Raw genomic sequence first — 26635 nt, forward strand, 5'->3', positions numbered from 1 at the left:
AAATTAGCTATATACAAGACAGTGTTCAAACCAGCTTTAACTTATGGATCTGAGAGCTGGGTCAGAAGTAAAACACTTGACCAAAGACTAGAAACCGCAGATATGAGAGTCCTGAGAAAGATTAGAGGCGTGAACAGATAACATCAATGGCAATATCATGTTAAAAATGAGGATATTAGGAAAGAACTTGACGTTGTCAGCATCCAGGAATGTGTTAGCAGAGCTAATGTCAGGTGGTATGGTCACTTAAACAGAATGGGTGATGAAAGATTAGCAAAACAAGTGTTCTCTGCCAGGTTGGCAGCAAAACGACCCAGAGGAAGACTAAGATATAGGTGGATTGATACGGTACAAAGTGCCTTAGACGATAGAAATTTAAGATCTGATAATGTTGGAGTCTTGGCTAGTAGCAGACTGATTTGGAGGGTAATTGTAGATAGGAAGTTAGTAATGATGTAATTTTTTTCATGTGGTACTATCATATCCTGTACACCCCTTGAGGGTACATGGCAGAAATTTGATGATGATGATAAAAACTAAGTATTGTGTGATGTAATGCCCCCCATTGACACGATATAGCTAGCGTTTTGAATGGCGTTTCTCTTTGCACCTTTGACAGTTCATCACTCCACCTTCTTTTAGGATGTGCTCGGCTTCATTTCCCTTCTTTAGGAATCCAGTTCATAAGTATGGTGGTTCATCGCTCATCTTCTCTTCTGGAAAAATGTCTGGCCCATTTCCATTTTAGTCGCTTGTGGTGAAGAATGATGTCAGTGATGCAAGTCTGGCTTCTTATCCAGGTGTTTTGCTTCTTATCTTTTAATGTGATGCCTAGCATCAGCCTCTCCATTTTTCTTTGAGTTAATTTATTTTCCAGTGCTCTTGTTAGCGCCCAAGTTTCACAATCATATGAGATGACTGGAAGTATACACTGGTTAAATGTCTTCCTTTTTAAACAGAGTGGGACATCATCGTTTTGAAAAATGTTTTTCAATTTTCTGAATGCACTCCAGGCAAGTTGAACTCTCCTATTTATTTCCTTTTGGAGTCCACAGTTTAGGTCAATGAGATGACCTAAGTATGTATATGAAGAGACTCTTTCCAAAAAATTGTTTTATATTATTATGTTTTTTGATGTTACTAAACATGATTTTAGTTTTTTCTCTGTTTATCTTTAAACCAACTTTTCTGCTTTCGTGATATAGGTCTTCTATCATTATATTAAGGTCTTCTGGTGTGTTTGCAAAAATTATGATAACATCTGCATATCTTAGATGTGTTAAGTTTCTGTTATTAATTTTTATACCAAGGTTTGTCCAGTTTATATTATTAAATATTTCTTGAAGGACTGCTATAAAGATTTTGGGTGATAGAGTCTCCTTGTCAGACACCTTTTTCAATTGATATTTTATTGCTACTTGTGTGAAGTTGGATTGTTGCTGTTGCAGTGATGTATATTGCCTGGAGGAAGTCCATATATTCTCCAGAAATTCCCTGATTCTGGGGTGCATTGATTATTGCGTTAGTTTTGGTGGAATCAAATGCTTTTTCATAATCAGTGAAGTCCGCGCGGTTAGCCTAGTGGCTATGCGCTTCGTAACCATATGCCTGTGGAAGGAGTGTCCTAGGTTCGATTCCCGTCGGTGACGTGAGGAGCTGAAGGATCTTCCTCGGCCATAGCCAAGTTAGCCAGTCTTGGGCGTGGACAGCAGGGTTTTTTCCTCAGTTTATTCCGGGGTTTTTCATCCCGCAAAGCAGGCAAACTGGCCTTGAGAACTTAACACTACAGGCCATAGGATATACCAGGGCATAGGGCTGTGACCACCTTATCCTGTAAACGGATTGAGGTCCGATGAACAATGAACCCTCGACACCGCAAGGTAAAAGAAGGTATAAAGAAGATGATGATGATGAAGGCTAAACAGAGAAGCAACTGGTTTTCTTCTGCTTTTTCTATTATTTGTTTTACTGCATGAATATGATCAGCTGTGTTGAAGCCTTTACCGAATCCTGCTTGTTCTACTGGTTGATTTGAGTCTAGAAGAGGTGTTAACTTGTTTATTATTACTTTTGGGAGAATTTTGTACAGATTAGAGAGAATATTAATTGGTCTATAGTTCTTTACTACTTCTTTGTCCCCTTTTTTAAATAACAGTATCAGAGTAGCATTTTTCCAATTTTCTGGTATCTTCCACTCTTCTAGGCATAAAATTTAGTAAGTTTGTGACATGGTGAATTATATTGTTTCCTCCCTATTTAATTAATTCTATGTGAATTAGGTCTTCACCAGGAGTTTTAATGCTTGTTTTATTTCATCTGAAGTGAATGGGGGGTGATGAATTCCATATGTGATGGAGAGGAGTTATTTATATTTGATTTATCTGTTGAAGGATCACTATAGAGTTCTTTATAAAATTCTTTTAGCCTGCATGGGATTTGTTGGTTCCTTATGGTAGTTCCATTCTTATCTTTTATTGCAGTTATTTGACTTGCCAACTGATAAATATTTTTATTGTTTTCTATTGTTTCTTTTATTTTTTTTAGTGTTATAAGATCTTATTTCATTTCTTATTGTTTTGCATAGTTCTGCATAATCTATTTTAAAATTAAGTTTTTGTCTTGTTTCATATTTCGTCTCTTTTTTTAGTAGTTATAGGGTTTCCTCTGAAAGTTTATGGTCTTTTTGTTGTTTTTGAATTGATTGGCTGTTGAGATTATTACTTTTGTTAGGTTTTTGCTTATTTTATTTATGTCTTCTTCTTCAAATATATTTATGAAGTCTAGTTGTTGATTGAGTTTTTCTTCGTAATCCTTCTTGTTTTCGATAGGGTTTAAGTTAAAACTTCTTGATTTTTTGTTGTTTAGCCATTTTATTCTTTCCAATTTGGGGTTTATTTTAATTTGGGCTCTGACCAGTCTGTGGTCACTTCCTGTTTTTACTTGATTTATTACTGAAGTATCTTCTATATCTTTATTATTACACAGTATATAATCTATTTCATTTTTTATTTCTCCATTTGGACTTCTCCATGTCCATTTTCTTTTGAAGGCTTTCTTAAAAAATTTATTCATAACATAAAGCTTGTTATTGATAGAGAATTCTGTAAGAGCCATTTCTAAGTTGCTGCTTGTACCATATATGTATGGCCCTGTTGTATCTATTTGGTGAATGGGATGACCTATTTTGGCATTAAAATCGCCCATTACTATAGTAAAGTTTTGATTATCTAGAGTGCGCTGCAGTGAGTCATAAAATGCATTTATCTCTTCATCAGTGTGGGATGAGGTGGGAGCATATATTTGGATGATCCTGATTTTAAGTTTAGAGTTTATTTTAAGTGTAATTTCAATTATTCTTTCATCTGTATAATTAAATTCTTCTATAAGGTGTGTAATTGTTTTCTTAATTAGAAATCCCACTCCGTATTGTCCTTAGTTTTATTAAATGTTCATCCTGCCTGCGAACTTCACTTAAACCTATGATGTCCCATTTAATATGTGTTAGTTCTTGCTGTAAGATGGTATGGTCTTCCTCTTCCTTAAGTGTTCGACAATTAAATGTTCCTATATAGAGGAAAAGAGGATTACTGTTATATTTATGAGTTCTTTGGGCTGTTCCAGTATTTCTTATTATTTGGGAAAGCTTCCCCCACTGCATCATTCACTGGTCTCCATAAATGGTTTCGATCAGAGTAGTCATATAGTTGGGGAAATTTAGTGATTGCCCATTCTGGCCTTGGGCTTTACGGCCTTTCTTTGTTCTTCTTAGCATTGTAGTGGAGGGGTTGTAGCCCCTAATCTCCTACGTTGGCCAGATAACGTCTTGGGAGATGCATTTAATAGCTTTCTGCCAGCTCTATGCTTAGTATCGACTTTGCCATGGCTCATTACGGCACCATGTTTCCAGGGGGGGTCCCGTGGATGCATGATGCTAAGACTTCCTGGGTATGGCCCTCCAGACTTCACTGAAATATTGGCACTGCCATCTATATCAGTTCCATCAGGGTTTCTGACCGTGTTGTAGGTTGCCAGCCCACCACGGAAATCCATCCCAGATGCTACAAGCATGACTGATGGCTACTCAGCCAAGATCCTGGTAGGAGAGCACAGCTAATCCCCCCCCCCCCCAGGTCTATAAAACTTAAATACAGATCTTTGTTATATTCCCATGATTTCTCAACTATTTGTCGTAAAGTGCAAATCTGATCCTGACAGCCTTTATTTGTCCTGAATCCAGCTTATTTTCACCAAGCTTCCTTTCTACAATCCTTCTTAAACGTTTCTCAAGTATACTTGCATAAATCTCACCAGGAATCCTGAGTGAAGAGATACCTCTGTAATTCTCACATTCAATTTTATATCCGTTTTTATATATATGAGTACTACGAGAGCTCTACTAAAATTAACTGGATTTCGTTCCTCTGTCCAGGCCTTCTGAACCATGCAGTGCAGCTACTGCAAGACTTATACCTCCATTCTTACCAAATATATCATTTATTCCTGCTATCTTTCCACATTTGAGGCTTCTATTGGCTTTTTCTATTTCAGGTATTAGTATGTATTCCTGATTGCATGCCTATTGAGTATATTTTTACCACTGTGCTATCACTGCTTGTTTGATTTAGCAATTTCTCGAAGTAATTGCTCTGTAAATCAGTATCTTTTTCTACAGTTTTCATGTCACTTTTATCATCTGTAATTCCTCTTACACACCATTTCCTCAATGTCTGAGCTTTTTCTACCGCCTCCAGAATATTTTGCCACCTTCCTGATATTTATTTCCAATGTTCTAGCCAAAGTTTTCATACGACTTTTGTTTAGATAGTTTTACACAGTGTTTAGCTCGCTCAGTATTTGTTCAGTATCCAGGCAGATACCTAACAGGGTGGACCACAATAAGGTGAGGATTGGATATTAGGACAGAAGATCTGGTATGTTCTCCACATTTTTTTTTTAAAGGCTATGTGGAGGTCTCCTCTTAGTTATACAGTTTTGACCCTTAAGCACCCCTCATTCCATATAATAATTTGCTAAAGTTAGAGAAATAGATCCCATTGCAGTTTGTTTTGACATTCAAAGTAACCTGAAATTATAACAAAATTGGACAATTTCAGAATATTGGGAGGAAAATCCTTGCATAATCATTCTGTTGTATCAGCAAGTGGAATGTTTGTTAGGTGCAAACCACATCAAAATTCATTAAAATGTAAATCATAAAAATAATCCTGATACTTTATTCTTGAAATCCTCTGAATTTTTAGTGAAGGAAGATGAATTGCCAGTTTATGCAGAAGGAAACTTGATGTTTTGAGATTGTATAGATTGCACAATCTATGCAATTGACGGTTAGTTTTAAAGGAATATTTTCTTTATGAATCTTCGGTAGGGGAGTTCTAGCATGATGAACTCTGAACTTTTTGATAATGTCTTTATCCCAAGATTGAACTTCATCCAGAAGATTAATCTGCAGTTGAGTTAGATCACTTGAGATGCAGCCATAACAGGTATGATCCATATGTAGAATAAGTTTTCTAAAATGATTATTTTTATCATGAACCACAACAGCTCACCCTTTTTCAGCTTTGGTTATTACTACCTAGTCTAGCTATAAATAATGTTAAAACTTGAAAAGCCCATAACCTTTTAATCTATCAACAAATCATTTACGGCTTTCAGCGCATACAAACCACATGTATAACATGCATATAGCAGCACTCAATGTTCGAAATGTTCTCTTTTGCCTTTATGCATGCCCAAAGTTTGTGAGACCACATGTCAATGGCAGCATGCACAACATCCAATAGAAATGCTGCCTCTGCTCACTACAAATCCACCTTCAGGTTGGTAATACTTTAGTGTAGTTTCTTGCAGGCTACTCTCTCTCAAGCTCTGACCACAATTTGAAGTTCAGTGGATTCAAATTAGGACTTAGATGGCTCATCAGATGTTAATATGTAGGTGGGCATTTTTGCCTCCAACAACTGTTCTGTGGTCCTCATCTTGTGTGTAAGAGCTGAGTCCTGTTGGAAGGTGCATTGCCTACCATAGAAACAAGGTGTTGTTCAGGGACTGTACCACAGGTTCCAGCACAGTGTCTTGTTACACTTTGGCAGAGATTTTGATCCGTTTCTTGCAGAATTTCAACTTGGGGGGGGGGGTGTTATCTCTGAATCCTGGGTGCTATGGCACGTGCTGTGCGACCATGCACATATGCCAAAATGATTGGGCATATACCTGATCATTTTGGCAGTTAAACGACTCTTCAGTGTGAAAATCTTTTCATCACTGTCTGCTGTTTGCATACTACCAGAGAAGTGCCTTTGATTTTACCAGCCTCTTCCGCATAAGTTGTGGTGTCAGGAAGTGTCCAGTATTATGATGATACTCTCACTTCCAGGTCATCAGTTAGTACATGTGACATCATTCTCTGTGAAACATTCACCTTTCACAACATCACTTTCTGCATTCTCACAGGATTACTGTGGAGGCATGCCTTCAGAGCCCTCACAAGATGATGCGTCCTAACACAATGTGGTTGACCTGTTCTTTGGTGTTTAGATATGCCTTCTGTATTGTTGTAATGGTTAATAGTCTGAAACACAAACATCCTATTGATCCTGAGTGTTTTTAGCATGTTGAAAATAACAGGCGGTTGTATTCCAAAATTGTGAAGTGCAAAACTGTATATTCTTATTGTGTTTAAGCAATGATAGAGCTGGAACTTCATTTTTTGAAAGATTGTCATGAAAAGGTATGGATTTAAACAATGAATCCTGGGCGCTATGGCATGTAGTGTGCCACAATCCAGGGCATATACCCGATCATTTTGAATGATAGTGCTGGATCATCGGATCCAGCGCTCTCATACCCAAAGTCTCTATCATCAAATGTTGTTTCAAATAATTATTTCTTGGTAGATATATTAAATCCATTTCCTTCTTCCAGTCTGTATCTTTAGTTGAAGTTCTTTATAATAATGAGCACCATACATGATATTTATTTGCTGCAGGCCTTGTGGCTTCTTGTGTGCATGCAAGTGTGTGTGTGTAATAGAAAACATTGTGCTAATTTTTCAGTACATATCTTGCACATTTTCCCTTGCATTTCCTGGTTTCTAGCAGTGAACCAGCTGGTCTGTCTCAGCCAGATTACATCAAATACATTACCTTTCACATTTCCATGTGACTAGAAACCACATACTCTTTTTGGCTGTAATTATACTATATCTCTCATGTTCTTTCCTTAAAACCACTGGCTGTAATTATACTATATCTCTCATGTTCTTTCCCTAAAACCACATCATCTGTTGTCAACCAAGTCTCCCTAATATCTATAACTTTTGGCAAGGTTGTCATCTAATGGCAAAAACTCCTTCCTCATTTTCCTTGTAGTTCTGGCATTAGTATACCTAAACTATATTAGTCATTTAACCAACAAATGTACCTTTATATCTTTTATTGACTATCTTATTCAGGTTCATTACTTGATAGAAACAATTTCACATTTTTTTAGTTATTTACACACTCACCTCTTGGGTGCCTGCATCCTCTGCCCTGTAGTTCTGGTTTCCTTTGACTTCACTCTTCCATACTCTTGGTGAATAAGCATTTCTCCAGATACCTCTGAATACATTTAAGTGCAATCCATCACCTTAAATAAGTTGTTTTTCTATTTAAAGGTTGACAGTGTAAATATTATTCAACACAATATAAATTTCTTCATTACATTTTTTAGAAATTTTAAAGACATATTAGTTTAATAAAGCTTTCAATGGTAATTAGTGTTAATGTTTAACAAACTTTATATCTAATATAACTTTATACCTATATTAAATTATCAGAACAGTATTCCTCTTGATTTTTAAAGGGAAGCAGTTGGCTAAAAAAAAAAAAAAAGTGGCCTGGAATACCAATAACTTCCTCCCCTTTACAAAAGTGACAGAACTCTCCATTCCTCTCCCTCCCCATATCAGACCAAAAAATTTATTGCAATATCTTTTAACGAACCTTATCTACTCAGAAAGATCATCTGGATCACCCTAGTGTCTATAGTATTCCTTTATCTCACACACTGACATACTTTCAAACAAACTAAATGAACACAAGAACTGTGATCAATACCTAATGTACAATCATTCTGGAGTGACAGACAATGCCATCAACATAGATTACTGGTTCCATTGTGTGTGTGTGTGTGTGTTGGGAGAGGAAACTCAACCTGTTATGCACTCACAAAAGGTTGGCACCTGTAATACATTAGCATTTTGAGTGGACTAAGGATTTCTTATTGATTTTAACATAGCCCCGAAATCCTGCTCTAATGATCAAACATGGAACTTTTTCAAGCTATTACAGTTCTCCACTAATAAAGGTTTCACATCAGGCAGAAACTCACTTAAAGATAATCACAAACATCCATGCACTACAGTGGGATTCAGACCCAGCCAATTATTTGGAGAGTGGGACCAACTTTGCTGCAAAATAGATACCATTCTGAAAAGAATTTTCCTGGAATCGACTACAGTACTACAAACTTTCCTGAATCAAAATATAGCTGCCTCACCTTACAGAAAATCTGGGAAAGTCATCTTGACAATTTGAGCTGAGTAAGCAAGATTCTATCACTACACCCACAGTGTACCAGCAAGGACTTGAGGATCTTCGTTTTTATATGTCCTCTGCCATCCTGCTGTGTACACATGCATAGTTTGTCTAAATAACACTATGTATGGTCTGTACTGCTGTACAATTCAGAAACTTGGACCTTAACGGCAACATTGATTTAAAAAAAAAAAAAAAAAAAAAACTTGAAGCATTTGAGATGTGGTTATACAGACAAATGTTAAAAATCCCATGGACAGCCAAATATCCAATCAAGAAGTACTTGAACAAATTGAGAAATCACGCAAACTTTTAGATACCATAAAAAGACAAAAAACTGCATATCTTGGTCACCTGCTTCGTGATGAAAAATATAAGATGCTTCAATTGGGAAGATAAATGGAAGAAGAGGACAAGGAAGACGAAGAAAATCTTAGCTGGCAGACAGTAGACTTGCATGAGCTCTGAGGGATTGCTCAAAATTTGCCAAGGTGGTCACCTACCTCTGATATGAGATGGCACTCGAAGAAGAAGTGTCTAAGAAGTAATGTCTCGTAATTGATCTAAGAAAACTAGATTAAATAAGGTAAGTAAATTAAATAAGAAAACTAGATAAAGTTTGTTAATTTAACTTTATAGAGTTTTCTCTTCTAAACAACAGCACGAGTGACAGCGTTTGAGTCTGTTTGCTGGTAATGAAAGTCAGTCGTAAACTTTATCTTAAAATCCTATTAAAATACTCTAGATTAGAGAAAGTTGTTGGCAGTTTTTCCACTTGGTTATACTATAAATTAAAGATACCAAGAAATTATATACTTCGTTTATTCCTTTATCCAAGTATTATGCATGTCCGCAAGAAGATGCGCTTTCACATCTCCTTGCGTGAAAAGTGTAAGCAAACAAGTTTGCACCTGAACAATTTTCAGGAATGCGGCAACTCGTATAAAGAAGCTAAGACTTCACATCACTTGCTTTAGTATCCCATAATGCAAAGCACATCCTTGTAGACATGTATAATGCTATGCATAGCAATGGGGAAACCCTCTATCTCAGGTTTTAGCAGATATCCATATGGGAAAACATTCAAAGAAATCCCCCCCCAAAAAAAACAAAAAAACACCAGCAGTTGAATATTACAATGTGAAAATCAACCTTCACTAACAGATTTGTACATGCTTAATTTTTTCATTGACTGCCAAAATTAGGAATCATACAGATATTGCGAGTTTCAGCTTGTATTCTTATTAATGATGATGAAGAATTAACCCAAGAAGATTTCAAATTTTTGTCCATATTCCAGAAGAATGGCTGTGAAAGAACTATTACAGATTTTTGTTTCTTCTACAAACAGGCCATGAAATCAATAATGCTAAAATAAGATAATAGATAATTTTTCCTAATTTAGCAAAAATTCTCAAGTACAAAATCCTAACATTTATGCCTCTAACCAAACTGCAATCCTTGTTTTGTCTAATGAAATCAAAACACAGGAGCCTGAAGTATCAAGGTGTTTACTGCCTTTGTAGTAAGGGATACTGCTATTGCAATGTCCCTTATTACAGATATTTTACTGATTTTTACGTTTGAGATAACCATTGTTATTTAATAATAATAATAATAAATAAGATCTTTAAATATGCCTTATTTTGCTCATGTTAAGCATGTTGGCTAACAAAAAGAATATGCATAACTAGTTAAATTAGTATTTAATTTTTTTTTTAAATGAAAGAAATCAAGTACAAAATTGTGTGAAAATTTTCCATGTGGTTAAAAGTTGTTTGATTTGATCAAAAATATGCACTGCAAGCAATTGTGAGAACATGTTATTCTTCTTCACTGAATTTCATCATATTAGCTTGCTTCTTTTTAAAACTATGTTAAACTAAACTAATATGAATATGATGGGGAAAAAAATTCAATATTATGGCTAAATATTGCTAACAACAATTTTTACTGATTAGTTGTATGAAATTAAGTCATTAGTTTCTTCCATCAGAACTTAGACCATTTTATTACACAAACTTTTATTTGCTGTTATTTTGCTAAGATCTTTTATAAACTGTTTCGCAAATTTGTACACACGAACAAAGCAAAAAAGTGTATTGGAACTCCACCATTAGTACCATTTGATAAATATCTTAGCCACAAAAACAGAAAGGTTGCACAAGTCAGTAGAGAGAGAGAGAGAATATATGATCAATGCTTATTTAATAAGCCTTTGTGCCAGACATCATAAATGTGCATTAGGCAGTATGAATGATCACCCTGCATGATTTCATGTTCACTAGTAAATTCAAAAGTTATATTCCAGTTTACTTCAAAATAAAGTTATAGTTAGGAGGTGTTAACAATGCCCTTCAGATGGAAAGGTCTGTGGTTGTGTCATACAGAGAACTCTTGAGGTTTTTTTCAACTGAAGATGAGTTAGCACCAGTTTCATATGAAAGTAATAGGTTTTTTTCATCCTTCAAAATAAACCAACCAGAGTATGCATTCAACTGACAGATTAGCATTAGATTTCTATGAAACTAATTGACTTCATTATAGATCATGAAATGGAAATGAGATGATATACCTGATAAGAGACTAAGAAAAAAAAAAAAAAAGCGAAAGAGAAACTTTTGGGAAAAACAAACTAATCAATATTTATGTCAAAGTTTTTGGTACAGAAAACTACGTGGATGCCGGAATGCAAATAAATAATTTATTAACTAATATTAATTATTTACAAGCTGACATTTCTCTAGCTCAAGCTAGCATTATAAGAGACAATTTAATAATACACATTCAGTTAAGACATGCAACAAAGTGACTTGTATAACAATGATAGTCATTGCATGGAGGATGACAACAATGATGCTCTTCATGGTGATTCCTGTTATTAATCCTAATGGGTAGATGGGATGGGGTGCCAAAATCTATGTAAGATTTTGTTAGTTAAGTTCTGTAGAACTTGTGCTGCTTCCAGAAATGGTCTCTCCAATTTAAACTGAAATTTGTGAAGTAGCCTTGTTTCTTCCATCTGATGAAATGATCTTTCTCTAAGGCACTTTAAGATAGTCCACTTACTGTTTGTCCATTCCAGATGTATTTTTTGTTCTTTTTATCTGGTGAGGGTAGTTCCTCTCCTCTGAGAGGGGGGGGGGATGTAAACACCTGGGAAGGAAAAAGGGTCCTGATGATCCTTGATTTGTCTCAGGAAGGTAGATACTCTGTTTAGAGGTTTTCTATACTGTTTTGATTCTGTGTTGTTTCAGGAGGGAGTCCAGTTTCTCTCTTGTACCTTTGATGTAAGGTAAAGATATGGTGTGTGTGTGTGTGTGTAGTCTTGGGGGGTGGGAATTTGTTATTCTTTTTAAGGAGTTTAACAAAGTTTCTTTATTGTATCTATTAGGTCGGAATTATGTGAGTATAGCCTGTTATTCAAGGTGTGGTGCTTGTCCTGAGAATGAAATTCACTCTGTGGCTAAGAAAATTTCAAGTTTCTAGATAAGATAATGGTGTGAAGTGACATGTACATATCTACCTATGTGTGTGCGTGTACTTATGGTAAACTGAATGCACGAGGGACCCATCTGCTTGCCCTGTAAGTAAAGCATCCAAGAAGACTACAGCACCTTCTTTTTTTTTCTCTTCCACAGTGAAACTAATTAAGGATGGGTATTGTTGAGGAAATGTAAAAAGTTAGAGCATGTGGCCAAAATGACAGACATCTATATACCGCAACCATACTTTAGGCTTGAGGAAGGCCAAATTAATTTCCAAAGATTCAAAGATTTCATGGATAAGTTAGTAATAGCAGTGAAAGTGGGGGAGCACATTCCTACCTTTTCAGTTTGTTTAAAGAGCTGCTTGTTCTGACTAAAATATCCTGATTTAAGACTTCTTAAAGAGTTTGCAAATGTCAGTGGAATAAATTTTGTAAAGGTGAACTGGTGTCATCTGCTGGAACATTTGTTAAAAGAGACCATACATTAAAGCTTAGTAAGTGATCATTTTCCTCTAATTGAATGTTCTGTATGCTGATTTTAAAGTGCATGGATTTTTTATGCCAATTTGTTTGTTGAGTTCAGATACCAAATGTTTAACTAGTTTATAGTTAGAAGAATTTATGGCATCCACAATGGGGGCACCATGTTTGGGGACTGTAGGTAATCTGCATAGTCTTGTGCATACGGATACAAATTTTTAGACACAGTTTCAGTTGGTCCACTTGTTATCTAATTGATACTATAGAGTTCTTTACTGTAGACAAAGAAGTTGATGTATTGGAGAACAATTACTTCAATTTATTATTGTAGTTATGTGTTCATGATCACCATAACATTGCCATTCATTGTTTGCTTTCACTATTACTATGTTTAGGTTTCCTTTAAATTTTTTCAAGGCTTCATTTTCTCCATTAGAGATGTGGCTACTTGGGGGCTTTCTCCATTGGAAGTGAGAAAAACTGGAGCCTCTTTGTGCCCCCATTGTGGATGCCATAAATTGTTACACCTATAAATTGGCCAAAAACTTTGCATTTGTGCTCAACAAAAACATTGCGTTACATTTTATAAAAAAAAATCTGCTTTAAAGCTAATGTACATAACCATTGCTTAACATTTTAACTGCTGTGATACTAATTTTTTTTTCCAGTCTTCACAGGCCACTGTGCTGAATCATCACATTATGTTATTCTAGTGATTATTTCACTTAATAGTGCTGTGAAAACAATGTTGAGACGTTTATTCAGTGTGACACATGTGCATTTCACGTGGCCTGCTGAGCGAAGTAAGACTGTGTTAACAATAAAACACCATGTGAGGCATGCGCGTTTCACATATAACCTATCTACCAAGTTTGAATTTCTTAGTATATTTGTTTACCGAGTTGTTGTGACTTTGTTTTGTTTGTTTTATCGCTAGCTAAGTGATATAGTGAAACAAAAAAATAGGTACTTCTTTTCATTAGGTAATTCTGTTGTAAAATATTGAATGTTTTGTGAACGTTATTATTTTAGTAATATGGATGACTACGAGAGACAACAGCAAAGATTGCAAAAACTTTTGGATGAATTGATGTTCAAAGAAGAAGACCATCCTTTCGAGGGCTCATCTGATGATGCAGAGTACGAGCCAAGTGAAGCAGGTGGCTCATCATCTTCAGATGATGAAAAACCACTCTTGAAAAAGAAAAAAAACACTGCCAGACGTTCCTCCTGTTTTTCCATCTTGCTTCTCATCCACAAACGTGCCTACCGAAAACTATTTTACAGACGACCACATCACAGAAGCTATTGAGAATGTTGTGAGTAATTTCTACCTAGATGATTCCTCAGAAAAAGAAAATGAAGATGAATTACCTTCTCTGGTGTGGGGCAAAGTAACGGGAAGGTATTTGAAGAAATTTCCATTGAAAGGTGAAAATGCAGGAATACTTGTTGAACTTTTTGAAAATATGTTTGAAATGTCTCCCATCGATTTTTATAGATTGTTCTTAGATGATTATTTGTTGGAACTCATGATCAACAAAACTAATCGTTGTGCTTCTCAGAAAATAAATGCAAGTTGTTTGCCCAGTGCAAGAATCAAGAAATGGAAAGATACCAACATACAGGCAATGAAGACTTTCATTGGATTGCAGCTTTGGATGGGTCTTTTCTGTTTGCTTCACCTGTCTGACTATTAAAAAAATAATGTATTCAAATAAAATTAGTAATGTCATGTCACGAAATCGTTTCGAGCTGCTGCTTTCAAACTGCCATTTTTTGAATAATGGAAACTGCAGATGTTTCCAATAGACTGTATTTAGCTCATGCCACTAATCGAATCTGAGAGCTAATTTTAAACGTTATTTCACACCCAGAGAACAAGTCTCTATAGACAAGACATTGGTCCCTTTTCGAGGCAGGATAACATTCCTGCAATACATAAAAAAAAAAAAAAAAAAAAAAAACATAAATTCGGAGTCAAACTATTCAAGTTATGCATCGAAGGTGGCTATACCTATGACTTCAGAATTTATTGTGGGAAAGAGAAAAATTTGACAAATGCTAATGAAAATGTCCCAACTACTGTTGTTATGATATTATGCGACCCACTCTTGGACTGTGCAGAACAGTTTACCTAGACAATTATTACATGAGTGTAGATCTCACCCATAAATTACTTGAAAGAAAAACACACCTTGTCTCAGTACCTTGAGGAAAAACAACCCAGAAAAAGTAATTAAAAAAAAAAACTAAGAAAAGGTGAATGTATCTCTGTGGAAAGCAATACAGGAATTGTGGTCACGAAGTGGCAGGACAAACATGATGCCCTAACTCTTTCTACAAAGCATGACGGTCAGCTCTGGTCGAAATTCTGAAGTAAAGAAGCTTGATGCCATCATAGATTATAACAAATCTAAGAATTTCGTAGATTTATCTGACCAGATTAAATCTTACTGAACAAGTTTAAGAAAACTATCAAATGGTAGAGAAAAATTGCCATCGACATGCTTCTAGGGTCGTCTGTCGTAAACTCTTATTTCCTCTATAAAGGTGTGACTGGTAGAAACATATCAATAACTGCTTTGAGAGAGCAAGTTGCCAAATCTTTGTTAGGTCTGTCTAAAAATAATCAAGAATGTCAATCCCAGAAGATGAACAAACATATGTTGGCAGATATGGGTACATCCAACAGACGAAGATGTGTTGTTTGCTATAACAAATTATCAACAGAAAGTGGCAGAAATGTTGCAGCTAAGAAAGCATAGATTTCTTAGTGGAAATGTGACCAGTGCAAAAAATATTACTGTGTGACATGCTTTTACTTTTTTTTTTTTTTCATTTATTAACTAAAAATAATAAAAATAACATTTCATTTATTGTCTTCAAGCTGAAATCAAAATAGCTTTCATTTCTTGCATTTTGGAAATAAATACTTCAATTTATTTCCTTTGTTTTATTGAAACACTTGCAAAAAAATAATAAAAATATATACATATATTTTCTATATTTTCTTATTTTGATACATGAAAAATTTCAAATATTTTGATGGGCTAAGCTTGGTTTCTAGTGCACCAGGCGGCCATCCTTATATACAACCCATGCATTAAAAATAGTGGCTGTGAGACACAGTTGTTTCACTAAGGAATAATGATGTTAACCTGTGAAACAGATATGTATCGCATGGCACTAGCGGAAAGTGTATGCATGAGGCACACTTGTTGCATACGGCAGTCAAAGTGTTAAAGGAGAATGAATGTGTAGTGAGCTTCGATGTGTCTTACCTTTTTCCAAATGTTCCAGTAGACCAGGGATGGCTAACCTGTGCCAAAAGTGATGCATTGGACCCCAGTGATAATAATAAAAAAGTATTAACCAAAAACTGATTTGTAGGAAAAAAAAAGCTAAAACTTATTATTTTTAGTGATTTTATTCTTTCATGCACATCTTTTGCACATTCACTTGTTTGATCCTGAGGTGCTAAGCATTAGCAACAGTGGTGTTTCACAGGCTTTTGTCAGTCAGTTTACAATTGATACTCGTGCGCTACAAATTTGTGCTTTGTTTGTCCTTTGTGAACATTTGCAGTTTTGTACTTTTTAAAAAATTAAGCCTTATTTTTACATTCAGTTACCCATCACAGTGCAAAAGAAAAACCGAATGTGATAGTAAGTGTGAATTCAATGAACAGTGGAAAATGAGTTCTTATTTATAGTGAATCCATCAAGAAAATCATTGTGCATTGTTGTTGAAAACACTTTCCTACATAATGAAAGACATGACTTGAGCAAATGAAAGACCTCGTCTGTGCTTGTTCTTTCTTTTCTTTAGCTTTGGACAAATCTGCTAACAGTTAAGCATTTTTTTTATAAGAGGAATTTGATAATTTTAATGATGAACTTATCGGTCTTGAATCGCTTTGTGGAAAAAACAAGAGAATCCTGAGAAATTTTATTGAGAAAGTAAAATCATACCAAGAAAATTTACAAGTAGATTCTAGTACATACAAGTAAATATATGTATACATTAAATGTCTATACTAACCTATTTTTATAGGTAGTTTTTAAGGGTACAAGAGCTGCATTACACATCTTAACTCATACATGAAAAAAATTGAGGGTTGACCACTCCTGCAGTAGACGATACTCTAGTTCTCCTTTCCAAAATTTATCATCCTGACATCTCTGAACTCTTTAAGCATTAGAAGAATATCCTAAATCAGAAGAATATTTTATTTGGAGAAACCAGCTCTTTAAAAAAAATTAAAGGTATGGCCCACAGGTTCTCTAACTTTTAGAGAGCCTGTTTTTTCACAACAATATCAATCCTTAACTGGTAATTAGTTTACGGAATTAACAACGCATATAAAGTATATTAATTAAAGGTAACGTTAATAAATAACTTCTATATTTCAGCAATGTCACGTTGCCATTTTCAGGAACATAAAGATATGGTGTGTGCATGCAGGCACTAACAAAAGCAAATGAGGAAGAAAGCAAGAAACTAATATTGTTCCTAAAGTCCTAATGGTGCCCTCTGGCAGGCTAATTTGGTTGTCTTGGCAGTTGGGCTGAAGTTCTCAAAATGTAAGTCTCCCAAATTTGGGGTAGTTTCATGCACCAAAATTTGTTGGGGTTAGGAACGTTTTTTAGAGCTGCTGATGATTCCTTGAATAATCTTTCGTATTTAAACTTGCTGCGGTGTATTATTTTTGTTTTCTTCCAACGAATTCTATGGTAGGTATCTAAGGCATGGTCTGCCAGCCCAGAGTGGCTGTACTGGTGAAACTGGATGTAGTCTTTGTGTTCTGAAATCCTGATATTTGTTGTTCTGCCTGTTTGGCCAAAGTAGGACAATTTGCAGCTGCAAGGGACCTGGTATACACCAGGTAGGTCTAGGGGAAGTGGTTGGTCTTTGGTAGAGCGGATAAGGGATGCCAACTTTTTATATGGTCTGTAACAAGTGAGGTCATATTTTCTGAGGATATTGGTTATTTTCTCAGAGGTGCCCTGGATGTAGGGGATGGTGATAGATTTGGTGTAATCTTTATTGTGGAGGGGGGGGGGGTTGTGGTTTACTGGTTTTAGTATTTTTTGGATTTTTTTGGTGGTTATAGCCATTGGCTAAGAAAGTGTTGTGAATGTGGTTTAGTTCAGTAGTTAGGGCCTTGTCATCTGAGCAGATTAATTTTGCCCTGTTATATAGTGTTTTTATCACCCCATATTGTTGTGAGTGGGGGGGGGGGATTGCTGGTGAATGTATCTGCCAGTATGGGGGGGGTTTCTGTAAACAGAGAAAACCAAAGATCCATCAAGCTGGCGGGTGATTAAAGTGTCTAGGAAGGAGAGAGTGTTGTTTTCCTCTTTTTCTAAGGTGAACTGGACTCTGGGGTGTTGGTTGTTTAAGTGTGTTAGGAAGGAGTGGAGTGGAGTGAGCCTGAGCCATGTGGCCAAATAGCGAACACATCATCCACGTAACGAAGCCAAATAGTGGGTTTTTGTGGGGCGGAGTTTAAGGCTTTCTCTTCAAAGGTCTCCGTAAAGAAATTATGTATGACCAACTTTTAAGCCTTGCTACTAGAATCAATCCTTGAATTCACTGTGGAAGAGGAAAAAAGAAGTGGCTGTAGCCTTCCTGGACTTTAGTTACAAGACAAGTAGATGGGTCCCTTATGTGTTAAGTTTACCATAAATCCATACACATATAGACAAATACTACATGCCATTTCACAACATGATTCTGCCTAGAAATGTTCAGTTTTTCAAAATTTCAAAACTTGGCTCTCCAGAACAAAATTCATCCTCAGGATCAACACTGCACCTGGAATAATAGGCTCTACTAATATCATTTCAACATAATGAATACAATAAAAAGAAAAAAGAAAAACCTTGCCAAACTTTTTAAAAAGAATAACAGACTCTTACCCCTACTCTAACCAGACTATACACACACCATATCTTTACTTTACATCAAAAGCATGAGAGAAGGGATAAACTAGATCCCCCCCCCCTCTCTCTCTCTCTCCTCTTGCTCAGGATGAATGAAACAAAAAATACATCCAGAATGGACAACCAAAAAAGTGGAGTCTTAGAAAAAAGGCCACTTCATCAGATGTAGGAAGGTCAAGCTTCACAAGTTCACAAATCTCAGTTTAAATCCGAGACTGGTCCTGGAAGTGACACAAGTTCTATAGAACCTGGTTAACTGTAATAGAATCTGCAGTATGATCTTACATAGATTTTTGGCACGTGTCCCATCTACCCATCAGCACTAATAACACAAATCAACATGAAATGCACGTTTGCTGCCCCCATACAATTGACTATCATCCAAGTTATTCAAGTGTGTATTGTTAAATTGCATCGACTTGTAAATAAGTAATCTTAGTTTAGTAAATCATTTATTTGCATTCCAATGTATGTATGGTTTTCTGTTCCAGAAACTTCTACATGAATCATAACAACAGCTATGGAAATTTATACAGTAGGCTCCCCTTATCCATTTGGTTCCATCATCTTCTGCAGATACCTGAAACTGGATAGTAGCAAACCACTAGTGATACCCAGATTTTTGCACATATATAGCAAAATTGAAGCAGGAAATTATTAGTACATTGACGTAGTTGCATGCACTAGGACTGTAGGGTTCTTTAGTGTATATGTTATGTATTTAATGTATACACTGAATTGTATGGTTAAATAAATAATAATAAAAAGAGTTATTTTTTTGTTGAATGAGTTAATTTCTAGACTACCACTTCACCCGTACTATCCAGGGATGATGCTATCTACTGCATTTGTGCACACAATCCATTGCTCCTCGATAATAATGTTACATATTTATTTAAAATTATCATGAAACAATTTTTATATCTTTAGAATCTACGAGGAACAATTTAATATGTGCCCAAATGCAGTAGGAAGCACCCCTGAGTAGTACAGGTGAAGTGGCAAACCAAAAAAATTGCCTCATTCAATAAAACTTCGTCTTTAGATAAATAAAATTTAACCCACATAATAATTATGTAGAACGAAATGAGAAAATATGCTAATGAAAATGTAATTGTTAATAAAATCTTAACATTTTTATTCTTATTAGGAGGAATCAACTGAGATCAGAACCTCTCGTTGTGTTCAGCTACATATTTATTCATCTTCTGAATCTTTGGCAGTCAGCTGCTTGCTTGCCTACTGAGCAAATAATGTGGACGGCTGAGGATCATCGATAGTAGAAGCTCTGTTGACTTTTATAAAAAAAAATTGTTATTTGAAGCTGCAGTTTTTGTCTCTTCAATTCAGTAAACAGGTTCTGCAAATATTCCAAAGCTTCTTTTATTGTACGAGTAATTTTTATACTGTGCTCCATCATTGAATCGTAATCCATTATCTGTTACTTTAATGTTTGAGCTGTTCATAATATCGTGGCAAATTTTTCGAGTGTCCATGCTGGTGATTGTTGTTTACTTTCATCCTCATTGTCATCTTCTTCTCTAGAAGATTGGCAAGATCTTTCAACTCCTCATTAGTGAGCACCTCACGATGTCCATCCATGTAATCATTCCATTCTTCTTCTGTCATATCTTCAAATCCCTCTCCACCTATTTTCTGTGCTGTGTTAATTATCATTGTTATCTGTGAGTTAATATCAGGGGCGTCTTGGGAATTATGAACTGCTTCACTCCACAAATTCTTCCAGTATGCAGTTACCGTTTCTGGTTTCAATTCGTCCATTGCTCCCTTGATGAATACAATTGTATCTGCAATTGTGGATGATTTCCAGCATTCCATGACTCCAACATCAGCAGAATCCTCAACCATTGTACGAATCATATTGAAAACCTGTCAAGCATATGGGGCTTTGAAGCATCTAATGACATCTTGATCAAGTGGCTGAAGCAAAGAGGTCGTATTAGGTGGGAAGAAAACCACTTGAACATTTTCATCTTTGGTGATTAGTGACTCAGTGTGCCCAGGAGCGTTGTCTATTATCAATAGAACTTTAAATGGTAATCCTTCCCTCTCCAAGTATTTTTTCACCTCTGGAATAAAACATCAACGGAACCATTCCGTAAATAACACGGCTGTGATCCACACTTTTGGATTTGATTGCCAAAAAACAGGCAGACAACTTTTGTTTTTAAGGGCACGTGGATTCTGTGCTCAGTAAACAAAACCAGGTTTTATTATATGACCAGCTGCATTACCACAAAGTACCAGTGTCAATTTGTCCTTAAATGCTTTAAAGCCTGGGGCTTGCTTCACAGTCTTATGGATGTAGGTCCATTGGAGCATTTTCTTCCAAATGAGGGTTTCATCACAATTAAAAACTTGCTTAGGATGATAACCTTTCTCTGCAATAATTTTTTAAAATTCTTCTAGGAACAATGCAGCAGCTTTCTCATCAGCCGATGCAGATTCTCCCGTAATTTTTATATTTTTTAGATTAAACCTAGTTTTGAATCTATGCAACCAGCTTGCTGTAAATGACTTTTCTTCTTCTGTTTCGTCTTGTGGCCGCATGTCTTCATATAGGATGAATGCTTTTTTTCGTAACGTGTTACAGTCAATAGGAATCCTTTTTCTTGTCATGTCTTCCGCCCACAAATTCAAAGCTTTCTCTACCTTGAGTAACGCCTTATCACACACTGTACTCGTAACATTTGCAGATTTGGGTGCAATGGAAAGATCGGCACAAAGTTTTTATTTGTTCTTCAACATTTCACATATCGAAGATTCGTTTTTATTATAAATCTTGGCAAAGGTTGCAATTTACTTTTTTTCTACTTCAATCATATTGATAATCTTTGATTTTTCACTAACTTCACATCTTCTCTTCGGTTTTGAAGCCATTTTAAAATTTTTCACAATTTATTTGCTTGAATTTAAATGCAATTTTTAATTGCAATGGCAGACAATTGACTACTTTCTTCGACAATTCGAGTAAAACTAAACATGAACAAACACGTATGTTTAATTCCGCATGCTTAGCAAAACAAGTGTGTTTCAACAAGTTTTCAGCCCGTGCGTATGCATGTTTCAACTGGGATGGCGCTCGACCGTTTCATGCGCTTTTTTCAAACCACGAATATGGGGGTCTACTATACATGGAAATACAAAGCTATGTAAGAAATTATAGGAATATAACAAGAATGTGTATTAAGTTTTGAAGATCTGGAAAAGGCATGTGATAAGGTTAAAAGTGAGAAAACACTTAAGGAATAAATGAATATTTCAATTGCTGAACAAATTGTATAATAAAGAAAAATAAGTTTTATGTGTTTTGATTGAAATCTATATGATGCAATAGATGTTTATTGCTAAAATGTTGTTTTAATAGCATAGAGCCCAGTATTTGTTTATAAAATACATATAATTCTGGTATAATAAATAATCCCAAATTTTTGTAGGTGTTTATTATGTTCCTTTACAATATATTTGCATTTGAAAATAAAGAGAGAGAGAGAGAGAATTGAATGAGATAAAATATATATATATATATATGTATGCATGTGCAGAACTGACAATTGTTGGGAGCCAGAAGAAAATGTCCTTAGCCGAGCATTGATTGAAGATTATGAGAGAAGACAGCTGTTAGCAGCTACACGCAAAACTACTGAACATTCTGGAAAGCGAGCAGCTGAAGAAGAGCTTTTGCCTGTTATTAAAAGATTAAAACAAGATAATGAGGTGAGCAGATTTATTTGGTATATGTTTATTCTTGATTTTGAGAAAGAAGTCAAACAATGCAAATCTTTTTCAGAAGTATGGTTATTTTGTGATGAGCATTATTCTTGTTCATTATCAAATATTCTATCTTCTAAAATACTGCTTAAGTACATCTTGATCTCTGTTTATATCTTTTCATATCATCCCGCATGCAAATAACTGTTGTTTTAGGTTAGCTCTACTCATATTTCTTGAATGCTAACCATATCAAGTACCATTCATTCATCCCCTAATTTTTTTTTCTCCATAAGACCTCATATTTGTGGTTTAGTCTTAGCTGTTTTATTTCTAGGTTATGATAAACATCAACTATCCATTGACAAATACATTTGTTTTCATGGTTTTTTTTTAAGTTGGTCTTCTTATTGTTTATTGAAGTCAAACAATGTAAATCTTTTTCAGAAGTATGGTTATTTTGTGATGAGCATTATTCTTGTTCATTATCAAATATTCTATCTTCTAAAATACTGCTTAAGTACATCTTGATCTCTGTTTATATCTTTTCATATCATCCTGCATGCAAATAACTGTTGTTTTAGGTTAACTCTACTCATATTTCTTGAATGCTAACCATATCAAGTACCATTCATTCATCCCCTAATTTTTTTTTCTCCATAAGACCTCATATTTGTGGTTTAGTCTTAGCTGTTTTATTTCGGTTATGATAAACATCAACTATCCATTGACAAATACATTTGTTTTCATGGGTTTTTTTTAAGTTGGTCTTCTTATTGTTTCAGATTAAGATATTGAATCTGAAACTGTCTAAGATCCATTAGCAATTGACTTTTGTTGCCATATTGTTGTTTTAATAGTATACAGCCCAGTATTTGTTTATAAAATATATATAATTCGGGTATAATAAATAACTGCAAATTTTTGTAGGTGTTTATTATGTTCTTTTACAAAATATCTGCAATTGAAAACTATGAGTGAGAGAGAAAGAGAGAAATCATGCTGATTTTCATAGGATCAAAAATGGCAATACATTAATCTAACATCCACTAGTCCTTATTCACACATCACAAGAAGCAACTCTTTATCATTACACTGTCACTTCCAAACTTCATTCTTCAAAGGTACCTGTGGCATGACAATAAACAAAATACACAATAACCACAGTATTGAACTTTAATGAAAGTATAGATATTTTGTACTGAAAATAACAGTACATCATCAGTGTGTAGAAACAAGTCAAAGAATAGGAAGGTACGTACAACAATCAGTTTATCAATTTAAAATGAAATATATTGATTTTTAATTGACCAGTGATTTATAAACATACAATGCCAACAAGTTTAAGAGAAAATTCAAAGCGGCTAGTATAGAGAAAATGGAGTAACACTATCGTATAAATTTAAAAAATTGAAACAGATGCGTAACATTACACGCATGGAGCGTGTTGTATTAGTCTCTGTTGTGTGAGCACGTTTTGAGCGAAATAGAATTCTGGCAAACTGAGCGATCTTATTAAGGTTTTCCATGTCAGCTATTATCATTCCCTGGTTTCTGTTAAGATTTTCTCCAGCATGGAGGACTACTGTGGCTTCATGGTTAAACGATAATCAACTACCATTTCTGGATGCCCTAATCAATAAACTAGCAGATGGACAATCAAGCTAACAGTCTACCGCAAACCAACACACATGGGATGGTACCTTCATTTCAAATCAACTCACAGTATTTCCCAGAAGCTCAGCATAATACATATACCCAAAAATAGAGCCACCAACATCATCTCAGAAGAAAAAGAACTCTATGATGAACTTACTCAAATATCAGAGACATGGAATTAACTATACTCTGCTCTACACATAACTATTAATTTCTATGACAAGAGCGCATTAGTTATTCTCTGGCTATCCTATCCTATAAATCTCAACAGTCAGTTATATCTTTCTTACAGCACACATAACTTATAACGAATGATATCACGCTCACATGAAATGTTCTAATGATACATCGGCTATTTCTATCAGTCACAGCTTCTGATGTTCCTACTTTTCGCTCCGGGCTTTAGGATCCTTAACCTCGAAGTTCACGGAGTACCAGCGGCTTCGTCGGGTCAGCAAGCAGGGTGCGAGGGACAACTTTCCGGTGTGAAAAACCCCGCCAAGATTACAATCGTCGGCTTTTCACAGACTCTGTAGGAGCGGAATAGCATCTGGACATTTCGTTCTCCCTCCTTGTTCGCCTCGGGACATCCATGCTTTTAGACTCGAACGGCTTTATGGCAGATCGACCTCCGGATCCCTTCCATCAGATTCTCTCTGCATTTGGGCAGCAACTTCTCCTAGTTCACTCACTAGGTGACTATCTCTCTCTGGGTGTAGATTCCTATCACTCCCCAATTCCTCACTTATATCTCCCTCATATTCCATGCCTTGGATTCAGTTTTGGATCCCCCTTACAATATCATGTGTTAGCTGGTTTCTCGAACTTCCGCCGCTATCTCCTTTCATGTTACTAATCCGATAGTGGGTTCTGGAACTTTTGCCACAATCCTCTTTTGTTCTTAATCCCATTCAGTCGGCCTGCGGAACTCCTGTTTGATTTCACTCATTCCTTTCTGCTCTGACCTTGAAGGCCATCTGCAACTGACTATGCAGACAGGAATCAGACTGCTCCGTGTTGCCGTTGGCATTTTCAATTTTACATGCTTTGTTTTTGAAAGGAGTAAACTAATTCCTGTTTGGTTGTACATATTCTATAAACAACACTAAGAGATAATACAATAAACATATTTACACGTTCTCTAGGTTTGATCTTCAGTAAAAGGTCGATGCGTTAGGCAAACGAAAATTTCTGCTGCATCGAACTTTTGCAGATGGATGGTTCTCAAAGTTTGTGTGGTGCTGGTTTAGTGTCCAGGGTAGCCCTGTCATTCCACTCCCGAGTGCAGTCCTTCCTTGGTGGTCAGTGGGTGTCCATGTGTGGCTCCATGGTGGATGGGAAGCTCTGCCGCTGAATATATATAGATATATATAAATAAAATAAAAACCTTGAGCATGAATTCTTCATTCTCAAATGTATCAGGGGCCCAAGTACTGATACTGTAGATGCATCATTTGATTATACTCATATCAGTGTAGCAGTTTTTCTCATCTGTGCAACAAGTGAAAAGCCAATCAGGAAAATACCATCCTTCTTTATTTAGAATGGTTAGGACTGGCAGGTTATCCTAAAACAGATAAACTATGTTCTGGTGATTTACCTTCTGAAAACATCATGTCAGCAACATTCAGAAAAATTACTGAGAGTAGCATCAATGGTTGGAATATCAGTCACAGTAACACCTCATAAAAAAGTCGATTTTTCTAGAGGAATGACATTAGAGTAGGATTTCCTTGATGTTCCTGATGAGGAGGTATGTTCAGAGCTTTCAAGATTAGGGAATAATGGATATGAAGAGCATCCAAATACGTAGGGTCACCTGATTCTGATCAGGATCATTATCCTAACTTTTGATATGCCTCAGCCTTATCTATAAAGACAGCGTATCAGTGTATCCCAACTGTCCTGTTAGACTGTACATCTCGAATCCACTGAGATGCTTTAAATGTCAGAAACATCAATCGTCATCAAATTCCTGCAATGTACCCTCAAGGGGTGTACAGGATATAATAACCTTACATGAAAATTTATATCATTAGTAACTCCCTATCTACAATATTCCTCCAAATCAGTCTGTTACCAGTCAAGACTCCAACATTATCACATCTTATATTTCTGTCTTCTAAGTCACTTTTTATTGTATCAGTCCACCTATATCTTGGTATTCCTGTGGGTCTTTTTATTGCCAACCCAGCAGAGAACACTTGGTTTGCTAATCTTTCCTTGCCCATTCTGTTTAAATGACCGTTCCACCTGAGATTAGTTCTACTAATGCATTCCTGGATGCCGACAATGTCAAGCTCCCTCCTACTCGTTTCCAACATATTGCCATTGATGCCATCTGTTCGTGCCTCTAATCTTTCTCAGGACTCTCATATCTGCAGTCTCTATATTTTGGTCAAGCATTCTACTTCCAACCCAATTCCCAGATTCACAACTTAAAATTGGTTTGAACACTGTCCCGCATACAGCCAATTTAGTTTTTTGACTAATTTCTCTCTTATTCCATATAAATTTATTTTGACTTCCTACCATACCAGCTTTGTTAATTCTTGTCTATTTCGTTATTTAATTTGCCATCTTCACTAAAAATCGTACCTAAGCAGCTGAAATGCTCCACTTGTTCCATAGGTTCTCCATCCACAATGCAGTTGATATTTTCAGTGTTTCTACCATTTTCATTGTCATTGTCTTGTTACTGCTGATCTTCATACCATACCTATTAC

General features: G+C 35.7%; 1 protein-coding gene across 2 annotated transcripts in view; it reads left to right on the forward strand.

The window, feature by feature from the left end:
• Positions 1-26635, forward strand: part of LOC150099985 (uncharacterized) — a 308484-nt gene that overhangs the window by 149107 nt on the left and 132742 nt on the right. For both annotated transcript variants that reach the window (XM_090402298.1, XM_090402299.1), the window contains one exon: positions 22085-22256. In XM_090402298.1, the coding sequence (XP_090258424.1) occupies positions 22085-22256 (172 nt within the window). The remainder of the gene's footprint in view (positions 1-22084; positions 22257-26635) is intronic.

This window comes from Typopeltis vanoorti, chromosome 13, assembly GCF_054136105.1.
Source record: "Typopeltis vanoorti isolate ZY-2024b chromosome 13, IOZ_Tvanoo_1.0, whole genome shotgun sequence".
Taxonomy (NCBI): domain Eukaryota; kingdom Metazoa; phylum Arthropoda; class Arachnida; order Uropygi; family Thelyphonidae; genus Typopeltis; species Typopeltis vanoorti.